The sequence below is a fragment of the Syngnathus scovelli genome, chromosome 13 (genome assembly GCF_024217435.2).
Source record: "Syngnathus scovelli strain Florida chromosome 13, RoL_Ssco_1.2, whole genome shotgun sequence".
Lineage (NCBI taxonomy): Eukaryota > Metazoa > Chordata > Actinopteri > Syngnathiformes > Syngnathidae > Syngnathus > Syngnathus scovelli.
In genome coordinates this window covers 6,962,024-6,976,615 of record NC_090859.1, presented here as the reverse complement: position 1 = coordinate 6,976,615, position 14,592 = coordinate 6,962,024, and the positions used below count along the sequence as shown (strand labels likewise).

At 41.0% G+C, this 14,592-nt stretch overlaps 1 protein-coding gene across 1 annotated transcript in view; it reads right to left on the bottom strand.

Annotated features, from left to right (window-relative positions):
- The window catches only part of npr2 (natriuretic peptide receptor 2), a 52,675-nt gene that overhangs the window by 779 nt on the left and 37,304 nt on the right, over positions 1 to 14,592 (bottom strand). The window contains exons 12-21 of the mRNA XM_049737184.1: positions 14,092 to 14,163; positions 13,219 to 13,378; positions 12,984 to 13,139; positions 11,792 to 11,960; positions 8,238 to 8,384; positions 6,028 to 6,151; positions 5,409 to 5,477; positions 5,156 to 5,330; positions 2,680 to 2,778; positions 580 to 671 (exon numbers count right to left, since the gene is read on the bottom strand). Of these exons, the coding sequence (XP_049593141.1) occupies positions 580 to 671; positions 2,680 to 2,778; positions 5,156 to 5,330; positions 5,409 to 5,477; positions 6,028 to 6,151; positions 8,238 to 8,384; positions 11,792 to 11,960; positions 12,984 to 13,139; positions 13,219 to 13,378; positions 14,092 to 14,163 (1,263 nt within the window). The remainder of the gene's footprint in view (positions 1 to 579; positions 672 to 2,679; positions 2,779 to 5,155; positions 5,331 to 5,408; positions 5,478 to 6,027; positions 6,152 to 8,237; positions 8,385 to 11,791; positions 11,961 to 12,983; positions 13,140 to 13,218; positions 13,379 to 14,091; positions 14,164 to 14,592) is intronic.

Sequence of the window (14,592 nt, the reverse complement as noted above, 5' to 3'; positions counted from 1 at the left end):
AGAGTCATACAAAATGTCCTGCTCAGCAATACACCAGACGGATGCATTTTTTTTAATGCAAATAATATTTCATTGCAGATTGTTTATGAAGGGACATCAAATACTAGTAGGGGGCATCCTTTTTGGAAAGAAAGCCCAACTGACGGTGCATGTTCTGTATATTGAAAGGGTAGGGAAAAAAAAATCCCATTCGCAATGACAATTTAAAGTAATAACCATGGCTGGGTAACGATACCAAGAAATGAGAAAAATGGATAATTGACATTGATTACATGTGCAATTTTAAGGAAAATTGCTGTATTGGAAAATGTAGGTCTGTTTTAGATTATCCGTCGTTGTTTGCTGGGGAAAATTTTACTGATCAAAAGTACTAGTGGTATCAGTAATTGGTATCGGTATTGTGACCACTCCAGAATTGAGCTCTTGTTCTGGTATTGTTCGGGGAGAAAAGATATATCAAGTATCCCTGGTAAAAACTATCAAATTGCAAGAGAATTATCAGACAATAAAAACATGATAACATTGAAAACAAAGAAACTGATGAAGTTTGTGTTAATAAGTAGGGTATAAACAGCTTACTTTCATTTCAACATCTCCTCGTAACTGCAGATCAAAGTAGCCAAACTCATCCAACACTTCTTTGGTAGCTGAGGATACGTGGATCTTCAGAGCTGTGAAACACACATTCTCATTTATTTTTCCTAAATGACTCAGATAACAACAAATCTTTATTATTAAATTGCCATTTGGCTTTTACTATCCAAATTGCTATTTGCCTTTTTCTATTCAAGACTTTAATAGAAGCTTTTAAAAGATTGAGCAATCACGCTTGACTATTATTCTCTGTATTATTCTTAGCAGCTGCTGCACATTATAGACATTTGAGACGCAGAACTTGATGGCAGCTTCAGGCTGCAGTTTATTGCTGGCTAAGGGCCCCTACATTTTGAGTGCTCTCAATTATTTACCAGCGGAGGCAGAACACAGGAAGCGACTTAGCAGTCAATCAATATGTCCAATGACTTGCTCCAGTTATATACCATCACACTTTGAGAACATGAGTTCCCGTCATTGCAGGTCAAGAATAGAACCATCAGTATAAAAAGCTTACACGGCTTACATTACAAAGAGAATGACGAGGAAAATTTTGATTTCATCTCAAGTTTTGTAAAGCTTCTTAGATTTGAAAAAATAATCATTGCAGACAGATGTCCAAGTGCGCCCTCCAGTCTGCTATTCGCAACAAGATAGGAACCGGGCCGGCTCATGAATTGTGAAAATCCGTATACTACTGTGTACTTGACGAACATTACCTGACCCTCTAGCTCACAGGTGTCAAACTCAAGGCCCGGGGGCCAGATACGGCCCACCACATCATCAAATTTGTGTGTCATTACTAGAATTGCAAACTGTCTTCACTTTTAATAATATCTTTTTTTTTAAATATTTGACCAGTTTTTACTCGTCTGATTTGAAAACGAGTTATTTGTCAGTTTGTTTTGTAGCTTTTACTGTATATAATATGAGGTGCTCATACATTTATTTGGGTTGACAGTCATAATGGCCCTCCACAAGAAGCTATGACTACAATGCGGCCTGCAAAAAAAAATGAGTTTGACACCCCTGCTCTGGCTTATCTACGACCCATATGGCGTGGAAATTACTGAGGATAGAAGAGAATTTTTCACAAAGTTCTCTACGACCTTAGGTATAAAAAGATTGGCAACACCTTGGAATAAACAAAGGTAGAGAAGGCAAGTAAAGTGTCTAACCATTACCAGCTTTGTAATGTCATAATGGAGGGGTGAAAGCGGTTTCCAGTGAAAGCCTTTGCACCTCTGGTGAGTCCTACCAAAATAATTGCTTACACAAACTATTGGACACAAATTGGACATGTTCATTATCAGGTGCACTAAATGTGTTGCCAGCTATTAAGACAGTAATGGTGGTTATATTGAGAAAGCTTCACAAACTGGGGAGAGAAACTCTGAGAGAGCTACTCTGAATTACATCCAAGTTTTAATCTATAGTGATTTTTTTCTCAGAAAAAAAATACTGAAATGTGATAGGCGATAGGCAATATTTAAAGTTCAAACCATGCCATTGTTTTTTTGTTTCTGGTAAAAAAAAAAATCCATCTAAAAATGTGTCTCAAAATGGATGTTTTATAAAATGAAAACATGATTAATTCTGAATAAACAATGTCAACAGTATCTTCAAAAAAAGCCCATCCACGTCATTGTATGGCTAGAAGCTTAAACTAAATTTGGCATGTATTCATTATATTTCATTCACTAATTTTGCCATTTTCTTTTTCCAATACGACCTCTTTTAGCAAAATCATGAATTCACTTGTTCTGAGAGGCAGAAGTAAAAGAAAGTCAATATTATTAGTCTCAGAATTTTAGCTTTGGTCTTTTAAAAAATTATTGACATACCAAATGGAAAAACTTGACCAAAAATAATCTCTTCAGTTCCTCACTAAAACAAGTTGAGTAGTTAGTCGCTTAAGACAAATATTGTTTCGCACTCCACAGCAATGGGACAGCAAGCAAAAAGAAATGAGTAGCCGGCCTTCACTGTAGCCTGTTTTTTGTATGACATGTTGAAAAGACAGTCGTGTGAAGACCCTTGAGGGTTCTGAGAAAAATAAACAATAAGAAGGACTCTGACACTCACCCTCTCCATTCGACTCCATTCGAGATGCCGTGTTGACAGTATCCCCAAACAAACAATATCTGGGCATTTTCAAACCCACCACTCCAGCACAGACTGGACCTAAAAAAATGTAATTTTATTACACGATATAGTCGAACGTAAAAAATTTGATTAATTATGTAGCTAGCAATTGTGGAGCTGGATGCATAGATAGATAGATAGATAGATAGATAGATAGATAGATAGATAGATAGATAGATAGATAGATAGATAGATAGATAGATAGATAGATAGATAGATAGATAGATAGATAGATACCGTATTTGCCGGTGTACAGGTCGACTCGGTGTATAAGTCGACCCCCTAAAATTCGACGGAAATTTATGATTTTATGATATATCCTTTGTATAAGTCGAGCTCAATTGTTGCATTATATTAAACTTCAAAATTCAATATGCGAAATTTATTAACGAAATGTGTTCAAATTCCGGGAGGCCGTGCGCATGCGGCTGTTTATAAGCACCGCGGAGGAGATCGCGGCCGGCGAGCTCGCGCACGCCGCCCGGCACCAACGGGAGGCCGGAAATAGCTCCAAGCCGAGCGGATAGGCACTTTATAAGCACCGCGGAGGAGATCGCGGCCGGCGAGCTCGCGCACACCGCCCGGCACCAACGGGAGGCCGGAAATAGCTCCAAGGCGAGCGGATCGGCACTTTATAAGCACCGCGCAGGAGATCGCGGCGCCTCATTGGACTTCCAGCGGCCGGCGAGCTCACGCACCCGCCCGGCACATCCGTGAGGCCGTGCGCACGAGCCAAGTGGCCGAAAATAGCCCCCGCCGAGCGGATCGGCTGTTTATAAGCACCGCGGAGGAGATCGCGGCGCCTCATTGGACTTCCAGCGGCCGGCGAGCTCACGCACCCGCCCGGCACATCCGTGAGGCCGTGCGCACGAGCCAAGTGGCCGAAAATAGCCCCCGCCGAGCGGATCGGCTGTTTATAAGCACCGCGGAGGAGATCGCGGCGCCTCATTGGATTTCCAGCGGCCGGCGAGCTCACGCACCCGCCCGGCACATCCGTGAGGCCGTGCGCACGAGCCAAGTGGCCGAAAATAGCCCCCGCCGAGCGGATCGGCTGTTTATAAGCACCGCGGAGGAGATCGCGGCCGGCGAGCTCGCGCACGCCGCCCGGCACCAACGGGAGGCCGGAAATAGCTCCAAGCCGAGCGGATCGGCACTTTATAAGCACCGCGCAGGAGATCGCGGCGCCTCATTGGACTTCCAGCGGGCCGCGCACTCGCGCACACCGCCCGGTTCAAATTTTCTAAGTGCAACGCACAATGAGATGCATGAGAAACGGCCTTGGTTACCATCACATTTGAAGCGATGAATACGAAGTTAAATTTTATGACTCGGTGTATAAGTCGAGGTCGATTTTTTTCGGTCGATTTTGGATCGAAAAAGGTCGACCAATACACCGGCAAATACGGTAGATAGATAGATGGATGGATGGATGGATGGATGGATGGATGGATGGATGGATGGATGGATGGATGGATGGATGGATAGATAGATAGATAGATAGATAGATAGATAGATAGATAGATAGATAGATAGATAGATAGATAGATAGATAGATAGATAGATAGATAGATAGATAGATAGATAGATAGATAGATAGATAGATAGATAGATAGATAGATCGAACGAACGAACGAACGAACGAACGAACGAACGCACGAACGGTCGGTCGGTCGGTCGATTGATAGATAGAAAGCAATAATTATTTTTTTACTGTGTTTTTTTATTCACAGAGGTGAAAGTAAACCTGAAAGCAGTAATGCAACTTTCCACCTTCCTCAATTGCAGCATGAGCACAGGTCAACACGCTGATTTATTGCAACATGTCAGGGTTAAGTCAGAAAATAAATCAGGTCAGTGGCTAATGTCGTCCGTAAAGTGCATCAGGCTAAATGTTACAAATGCATGTTACTATAATTCTTGATAATTATATCATTTGATTCTGCTAACTAGTGTGCTGACATGGACCACAGCATGGCATAAACCAGCAGTCCTACCTTTGGCCTCATTTACTAAGCTCTCAAATGCTGGGCTTACACTAACAAATTGCCTACCCTGTTGGAGGGCGTGTGGCGTGTGATCTACTATGAAAGCAATAGAATAGCAAGCATTTGCTGAATTGCATGAGCACTCTAACTGATTTTGTGTGCTGTTGGCAAGAGGTGTAAAAAGGTTATGAAGACCCCTCTATTTTAAAGGTGTGTGTGTGTGTGGGGGGTCAGCTTTCTCTGATGACTTTTCATCAGCATTTAAGGAAAATAAATCCATCACTCAGATAATTTGGTGGGTGTCGTGTGGAGAACTTGGGACAGCAGACCCTGACAATTGGTAACAGCCAGTGAAGATATTCCAAGTACCCACCACTCATTGTCTGTGGCAAAACATTCGGTTCTATGTCCAACCATACATTTATTCTCACCTGTGTGGATGCCTATTCTGAGTCTCAGCTGGTCATTGGGTCTGTGTCGAATCTTGAAAGTTTTCACTTGTTCTAACAATGCCAATGACATCCCGGCGATCTCTCTGGCATGGAGTTTCCCGTTCCGCACCGGTAACCCTGACACCACCATATAGGCATCGCCAATGGTCTCCACCTCAGGGATAAATAGAACTTGCCATTCATATTCCACATTGATCTATTGTTCAATCTCAGCACTGAGACGCGGACTTACTTTGTAAACATCAAAGTTATCGATGATGGCGTCAAAACAAGTGTACAGGTCATTGAGCAACGTAACCACCTGGAGAGGAACAGAGCAGCTTGTGAAAATGGATGACAACGGATTGACGTGTTGTCCGTCTACCTGTGTGTCAGGTGGCTTGGCTTTTTGATAAGGACAAGGACTCCATGCCAATTGCAGGACACAGATAGACAGCCATTCAGATTTAAGCTACTGCAGCTTTCTATGTTGCCTCATAACGCTTTGTGTATCAGAGAAATTCAACCGCACAACTGATATCACAGTAAATAAGCCAATTCCCTTAGGATGAGGGCATAAGGTTGTTCAAACATCACTTTATGAGTCATTGGTTCAAGTCGGTCATCATAACAGTGTTTACCTGGAAAGTAACCTCTTTCCAGAATTGGGAATAGTGCTTGCGGTTGAATATGACTCAACTCTGCGTCAGTGTACTCTGACACTATTCCGAGTTGCAGTTAGTGTGGAAAGACTCACTCCAGGAAGTGTAAATCTCACAGAGAAGTTGAAATTGGTACATGGGAAATGATAAAGCCTTTTGAAGTTGAATTACTTTGACACATGTTTGAGGACGTCAAAGATAAGTGAGTACCTGAAGAGGCGTACTCTCCGCAGACATGGATGTGAAGCCCACGATGTCGCTGAAGTAAATGGTGACACTGTCGAAGGCTTCCGCCTGAACCGTCTCCCCTCGCTTTAGCTGCTCTGCTACAGAACTGCGAGCACAATAGACACATAAGTTCAAAACTCAAATATACATGTCAGCAAATAAGATGCTGGCAGAGTCGATGGTGTTTCTTTTGATGCTGTTTCATGAGTAAGCTAAAAATCTTTGTTTGACACAATAGCTGCAAGGTTTAATTAAAATTATCTTTGCTAATTCTTCTCATGTTTCTATCAAACAAAAGCAAAGACTGCGAGAGCTGACACTAATGTGAAACAAATGACTGAGAAAGTATTTGTTCTTTCTTCCAAGCTCATCTATTGCTGACTGGGTGCCTTTGTATGACCTAGATGGGAAACTGGGTAGAACGTTGCAGAAAGAGGAGATTTCCTAGTGATGGCGCCTAAGCCCGCTATCTGCTCTTTACTTCAACTTCATTAGTAGGTCGCCTGTCAGGCCTTTCTGTTCCCTTTCATCTGCAGTGAGATGGCACCATGGAGGACAGTTTAAAAATGGTGTTGAGGAGGATAACAGGTCTTTAATCATTAAAGGGATTTACCAAAATTAACTACATTTTGAGTGGCACTGGAAAAATTGACAGGATTCGCTCGAGTTCATACGTCATTTGTATTGTATAGATACACACCTTGATTCCCGTTTAAGTTTTAATGTTTCACACATCCATCATAGCAGTGCAAGCCAAACAAATGCTCTAATTGTGGCAAAACACATCAATATCACAATCCATTAAAGTATCGCTCATTGCACAGTGTCCACTGTATTTTGAAATGACCAGATGCTCCTTTTGATTTGTATGACGAAGACCAACGAGTGACTCAATGAATGAAAATAAAGAAAATAACAATAAGAGAATACATTTTGCTTATCATTAACAACTGTGAGAAACAGATAGGTGCTATGTGTGTGTAATAATTCACGAGTGTTGTTTTTCTTTTATATAAAAAAATAAGTGAAAATATCAATGTTGTATGCTTAATGTGCAAAAGGAATTTTTACAGCCACAACAGACCTATTTTTTCAGTTTGCCCCTCTCTGATGTTGCTCTAATTAAATAGGCCCAAGCACATCAAACATTTATTTTGCTTGATAAATATCCAAGATGTGCATTTCGGGCAAGTGGGCATGCCGGTTGTTGCAGATAAGTAGCAATGATATTGTATATGAATTTTGGGCTAATAATTCTCCATCTGTCCATTATCTGTACGACTTATCCTCACGAGGTTGACGGGAGTGCTGGAGCCTATCCCAGGAGTCTTTGGACGGCAGGCGGGGTACACCCTGAACTTGTTGGGGGCCAATCACAGGGCGCACAGAGACGAACAACCACTCACATTCACACTCACACCTAGGGGCAATTTGTAGTGTTCAATCGGCTTACCATGCATGTTTTGGGACGTGGGAGGAAACCGGAGTACCTGGAGGAAACCCAGGCAGGCACGCGGAGAACATGCAAACTCCACACAATAAGGCCGGAGCCAGAATCGAATCGACCACCTCTGCACTGTGAAGCGGATGTGCTGACCAGTGCTCCACCATGCCGCCCATTAATTGAATAATTGGTTAAACTTTATAATGCATGAAAAAGTACTACAAAATTTCTCCATTTACTGCGGTTTATCGTGTATTGCTCAGTTATAAAAACAACAAAATAATCATTAAATTAACACGAGAGATTATTACTCACCAGACTGAATTTATGGTGCAGTTATGGTTTTCCAAAGTAAAAGCAAACCTTTGTAAATGACTTGTTTTGATTAAATTGTTTTTTTTTACATGAATGACTACAAAAATTACTGTTGAGAGGCTGACAATTCTAAAGTAAAAACACAATTACTCCATTATTAAAATCGTTGTCGGTTGGTTTGATAATCGATTCTTGTCGATTAATCGATAAATATGAAAAATAAACTTGTAATCAAACTAAATATATAAGTGAAACCGGTATGGTAATATAATTTATAGGATGCAGTGGATTTGTGTTTTTGTGTTGCCACAAGTACAGTATAAAATATAAACTGACAGCAAATGTCCAGCACTGAACTGGGATTTGTCATAATGTACCACAGTTTAAATACAGGGGAAAAACATGAGTGATTTGTGAGTGTTGTTCATCTTACTGTGGTAAAATTTGGTAGAGAAGATTTTCCGCTTTCCTTTTCTCCTCCAGATAGGCTTGTGTTCGCTCCTCCACCAGATTCTCCAGATTGTTAGCGTACTGCTCCATTCTGGACAGCAGGTTGTTAAGAATACTGGTGCTGCCTTCCCTGTGGAAAACACCCCCAGAGAGCAGAGTCAGACAACTGCTGCCCGTTCATCAATAAAACAGAAGACATACGTATACTGACTGGTCTTTTGACCTTTGCATTGTCAAGAATCAAAATGTTGTATCTCACCTTAAAGGCATTGTGCAACTCTTACTGGAAGTGAGATGGGGAAAAAAGTTCCCTGAACTACTTTTATGATCTTTCATCTTTACCATAATAGCAAAAAGTGGGGTTTCTTTACACCAATGTACTTTGGATTCTCTTATCACCGTTTATTTGTGATTTATATAGTGGTGACATGTTTTTGTATGACCCAAACACAAAATCATGCGACATGCACTTTTCATCATGATTAGAGCAGCTCTCATATTTCTGCAATTATGTAGTACATGTTTTGTGTAATGTGACTTCTCATGAGATGTCTACATAGATATGAATGCACTCGGGCAAGCGCACACACATACATACTATGCACACACAAAGATTACATATCCAGGAATTTACTCCAACGGAAAAAGATTGTGAGTCATATGCACCACATTGGTGGTATCAGTGGCTGGCTTGCTGCCCTGTTTCTTGTGTGTCACACATCCTACAAACACCCACACGTTGTCTTAAGTTTAAAGAACAACAAATCGGAGACATGAAACATACTCAGGACTAGCATCACGTTGTGTGCAATCACACCGTTTAGGCTATATATATTGTTTTGCATCTTTTATCTGAGCCAGTAGAAAAGTGAAGAGAACCCCTTGCCAGAATCATTACAGAGACTTGTCAATTGCTTAATTATAACTAAAACTTACATAAAATATGTTTTAAAGATTCGGCAAGGACCAAAAAATTTCCATTAATTCTTGTAGTATTCATTTTACTGCATTTACAAAAACTTGTTATAAAGCCAGACAAAAAAAGGCCTGCTATGGCCGCAATTTTTTTAATGCTATGTATTTTAGACATGTGCTTGATGCTCATTAAAAAAAAAAACACAGTAATGGTGGATTTTGGTACAACTTACAATGATTGCAGTTCAACATCTTGCCAAATAAAATCTTCAGGCATATCAATACGATCAGTTTTAGCAGTACACGTGACTGTGAATGCTTGTGTCAGGTTCTAAAAATGGACTCTAAATTGCCTCTTTTTGCTTTTGTTTTAACATCTAAGCAGACAACTATTTCATGACATTAGCCGATATTTGTGTGTCAGGTCTCTAGATAAAGCAGGCGCCTGCTGGTCTTAGAATGTTGTTTTTACATTTGTCAAATAATTTTGTCATTCATTTTTTAAAAGTATGACTTTTTTCCCCTGAGAAGTTCACATAATACCCCCTCGTACACAATACTGAAAAAGGCATGGATAAAATCAGTTTTCAATTTTGCCTACAATAGGACGATACAGCTCCTTGATACAAAAATCAACTCTTGTTTGCTCACAAGAGATTTGGAACATTCGGGAAAACATCAGGCCCAGTCATGGTAATAAATGTGCATTTTCAAGCAGTTCTAGATCAAGATGCAGATAGAACAATCAAAATACATTAGGCGCAGTAAACTGCAATTTGGTGGAGACTGGCTGAGTGTGTTCTTGTTTACAAAGTGTTTAAACATACTTATAATATAGAGAAAGTAGTATCCACACGGTTGGACTTGAGAGGGACAGTGGGAGGTCAGCTTTTGGCGGAGTTCTAACAAACCATTTAGTGCAAAACACCCCTCTTCTTACTGGGCTCTTCAAGCCCAAGCTCATGAACAAGCCAAATATCACAACACATTCATTACGTCACATCAACAACATACATTTACTTACTGAGAATAACCGACATGACTTGTAATGAAGGGCTTTGTCCACATAAGGAAGGACTGTGCATGCCACTGTCAAGATCTTCCTCGAGTGATTCAGAGGTTATCAATCACACAGAGCTCTCTTACGCCAAGCCACTCCAAATGGAAAGCTATACATCAGTCAGCTTCCCAAAGCCAATAGAAGAGCGGTCATAGTCGTGGCAAAACACACTAAACACATTTGTACTATTTCTTCAAATTGGAAAACAACAGTACAGAAACTGGATGGATGGATGGATGGATGGATGGATGGATGGATGGATGGATGGATGGATGGATGGATGGATGGATGGATGGATGGATGGATGGATGGATGGATGGATGGATGGAGGGAGGGAGGGAGGGAGGGAGGGAGGGAGGGAGGGAGGGAGGGAGGGAGGGAGGGAGGGAGGGGTGGTTTAGTTTGGTTTGGTTTGGTTTGGTTTGGTTTGGTAGGTAGGTAGGTAGGTAGGTAGGTAGGTAGGTAGGTAGGTAGGTAGGTAGGTAGGTAGGTAGGTAGGTAGGTAGGTAGGTAGGTAGGTAGGTAGGTAGGTAGGTAGGTAGGTAGGTAGGTAGGTAGGTAGGTAGGTAGGTAGGTAGGCTCCTGCTTCAACACTTGAAGAGCTGGGGGGTCACTGGCCCACTTGCAATATGCTTGGCCCCTCTCACCTAAACAATGCCACAAACAACTGATTCCATCTTTTGCTACTCCAGGTACCAATTATTTTTTTTATAGACGTATTCTATTTATATTAAATTACACTACTGGTAAATTGTTCCAAGTCGGTGTCAAGCATAATGAACCACAAAGAATGTTTGGATCACAGTGTCAGCACTCTGAGAAAACAGCAGCAGCTGTGTGTTGTAAAGCACACCAACAAATCCTCTCGCCGCAGTCAGTGCATAGCCAGCTACTGATTGAGGCCTACGAACTGGCAACAAGGACCCAGGCGATGGTTTGACTGCTTCAGTTTAAATACATATGGTCTTGCTCTCTGACTGCGATCTAATTTAAAAAAAAAAAAAGCTGCTAAACAATAGTGGCCCTTGAAATGTTTGAAATGAAAGAGAAGCCAACATTTAGACTAAATGATTTTTCTCTGCAAGTTTTGTACCTGCAAAATGACACAGCACTTGCTCAGATAGCAATATTGACTCTAAATATTAATATTTATATTTGAAATAAATATTTATTAAATAACATATTTGTATATTTGTAATATATAAGTAACATATATTATATTAATAAAATATTTGTAATAAAAAAGGAAATAAAACTGCTTGCCCTTTTCCAAAGTCATTGTATTAGCCGTTCCCCAGATGCATTTGTGAAACAAAGTTTTGACAAAGTGACCATCTGCTGTGTCAGGATAGCTCTATCTGGCAGATCTCCCTGCTCGGGAGAACCATATCATCTTGGATCATTAAACAAAATGATTCGTATGACTACTTTTTAGATGGAGCATGGGCCTCAAAACGAATATACAAATTATGGGAGCAGACAGAAGTATTACAATTACTTGAGTTGTTTTTGAAAATAAAGTTAAGATCAAAATCATGTTAATTACAGGATCCCTGTCTTACTTATTGAGTTTGGCCATGTAGATCTTGATGTGACCAAAGTCTGGTCTCTCCGCAGGGTCCTCAGCCCAGCAACCCTCCATCAGGATGGTCAGCTCTTCTGAGTGACATCTAGTATCAGTTGTTGGCCGAAAGTATGGCTTCTGGCCGTTTCTGACCTTCTGCACAATCTCTGAGGTGGAGAGGAAAGGTTTTTAGCACGTACTACAACTGTAGTTGAGTCAAATGTAAACAAATCTATTTGGTATTTTAGGAAACATTAAACTCAAAAGGTTATCGCCAACTTCCTCTTTGGTTTTATTAGTGTTTGGAAAGAACTACTATAGTCTTTTAAGATTCTGCTGTTATTTTAAACCTCTTTATCAGGCCTCGGAAAAGGTGCAGGCTCCTTTTGCCTGTTAATGGATTAGTGCCACTCGTACGATCACCACCACCAAGCGTGACCGTGAATAAACATCCAACAAACGTCATCCAATGACGAAAATCCCCCAAGGCGATGTTAAATATCCATTGTGGTTATGTAAAGGTTGAGACTTGCTCTTGAATTGCTTCCAAGGTTTTCATTTCCCATTGAGTTCTTGTCATCACCTGACAACCAATAGTTGGCTATGGTTTTAAGTTGAATACAAACAAAACGAGAGCACTGTGTTCTGCGCAGAGAAAACTACGCTAAAAAGATCTTTAAGTGCTTCACGTACGTACAAGTGCTATACTTTTCAGAACTGTGGTAAGTGCCCAAAGTAGTTTTTCTGTTTGCATAAAAGGGAGCAGCTCCACTCTTAACGGATACCAGATGACAAACTCCCATCGGCCCAGTTTTGCGACGACACTTCTAACGGATACTTTTTTGAAATCATGTTACCAATCAGCTTTAATACATGCAGACTCCATCTCGATTTCTGAAAATTAGCTCCAGAGTGAGACAGCAGACAAGCCTCTACTACCTCAAAACTATAAGGTGGTTGAGCTTATGTGGTCATGGGCCCCCTCAGCTCTGGAATGCCCTGCCCGAGGCTCAGAAAATTGCCTTTCAAAATATCCAAACACTTCGTAACACTTAAAATAACAATCTATATCTTACATAGCAACATCATATATGAATATTACATTTCGGAGGTCTTTACAAACGAACATTTTCAGCATAATCCTTTTGAGTTCTGCATCCCATTAGAAGTTATAATAGTTGAGAGTTTACCTTTTGGGCTGAGGTCCATGCCTTCTACATAGAAAGGTCCATTCCTTAAGGCAATTTCCTGCAGGATGATTCCAAAACTGTACACATCACCCTTTTGCGTTCCCTGAGGAGGATGCTGGTCATATATGAGCAGCTCCGGAGCTGTCCACAGCTTCTCTAAAAATTGAGATGCCGTCAAAATGGAGGCAAGTACATTGGAAATGCTGTACATCGAATGTGCACAAAAGCAACTTACTCGCATAGAGAGCATGAGAGTCATCATTTTCGCAGGATGAGCGAAAGCTGCCTAATCCAAAATCGGTGATTTTCAACACAAATCGGCTGTCCACCACACAATTAGATGACTTCAGATTTCCATGGCAGCCAAAATAGCTGTTGTGAAGATAGTTCATGCCCTGCAGAGCAGAGGCACGTTCATTCATGCATCAAGGCACTCCATTCCTTTTTCCTCTCAACGTGAGGACAAATACAGCAAATGTGTGGACATGTGGAAACAATAAGCTTTGACAAGTGGACGTATGGTGAGGGTTTTGAAAAGAAGCCATGTTTCAAGGGCATCACAATCTCGTGGGAATATCTGAGAAATTACTGTTAATTCCTCTGGGAGGAGGGAAGTGAAGATGAACTCGTGTTCAATAATTTGTGGAAAGAGTTGAGTCCGTTTATGCTCAAAGCTTTAGGGGTGTCCCCTCTCTAGGCTCGAGGCTCTGCTATCTGTATGGAGCAATTCAGCAGAAGCACTTCATTATGCATGCAGCTCACTAATGAACCCTTCCAAGAGTCAGATCTTGTGACAAAGAGCAACTGTCTTCCAGAGGTTTGAAAAGATCTTTTTCAGTAAATCCATGATTAAATTTGATGAAGCTGGAAGGAAATATGCACTGTTTGGAATGACGGTTTCTCCCCCACTCCATGCTGTATAATGGCAATATTTATTCTATGCTGTGCCAATTCATATTGTCGGTACACTCTTTTACACTCTAGCCATGCGAAACCATGGCAACAACGTAGGTAGTTTTCAATGTTTCTCCGAGGCTCACAAAGCATCTTTTTTTTTTTTTTTGCAATTGAAAATGCCTTTGTGACTTCACCACTCCCACCCATGTACCTTCACTATGTCATTGATCAGAGAGTAGCGGAACATCCAGTCCAGGTTGATGCTCTCATTCTCCAGAATGTCCTGCAAGGCACACACAAGCTCATCATTACCGGAAAACTTTGAAAGATACGTTTACTTTTTGTGCATCTTTTCAGCTACTTATTTTTAGAGTGGAAAACACCTTTAGGCCAAAGCTCTTGCTTTCTCTCTCATATGCTTGGGGCCCCACATGGCAAACCGCAAGATGCTAATGACATGGCCAGTTAGTGACATCCCACACAGTTGTCAACCAGTCACATCATAACAGTTGCTCCCATCAACAAACACAAATATTTCTCAACAGTTTGTGAGTGATAAAGCCACATCATTCCCCAGATTGTCCATTTTAATAAGCTACTAGAATAGAGTAGACAGGCCAAAAATATGATGCCTTGAAGAATCCTGCACTGCATTTCTTGTCTCAACTCGCAGCATTGAATAAAACTGTTGAATGTAGTTCCATTTATATAC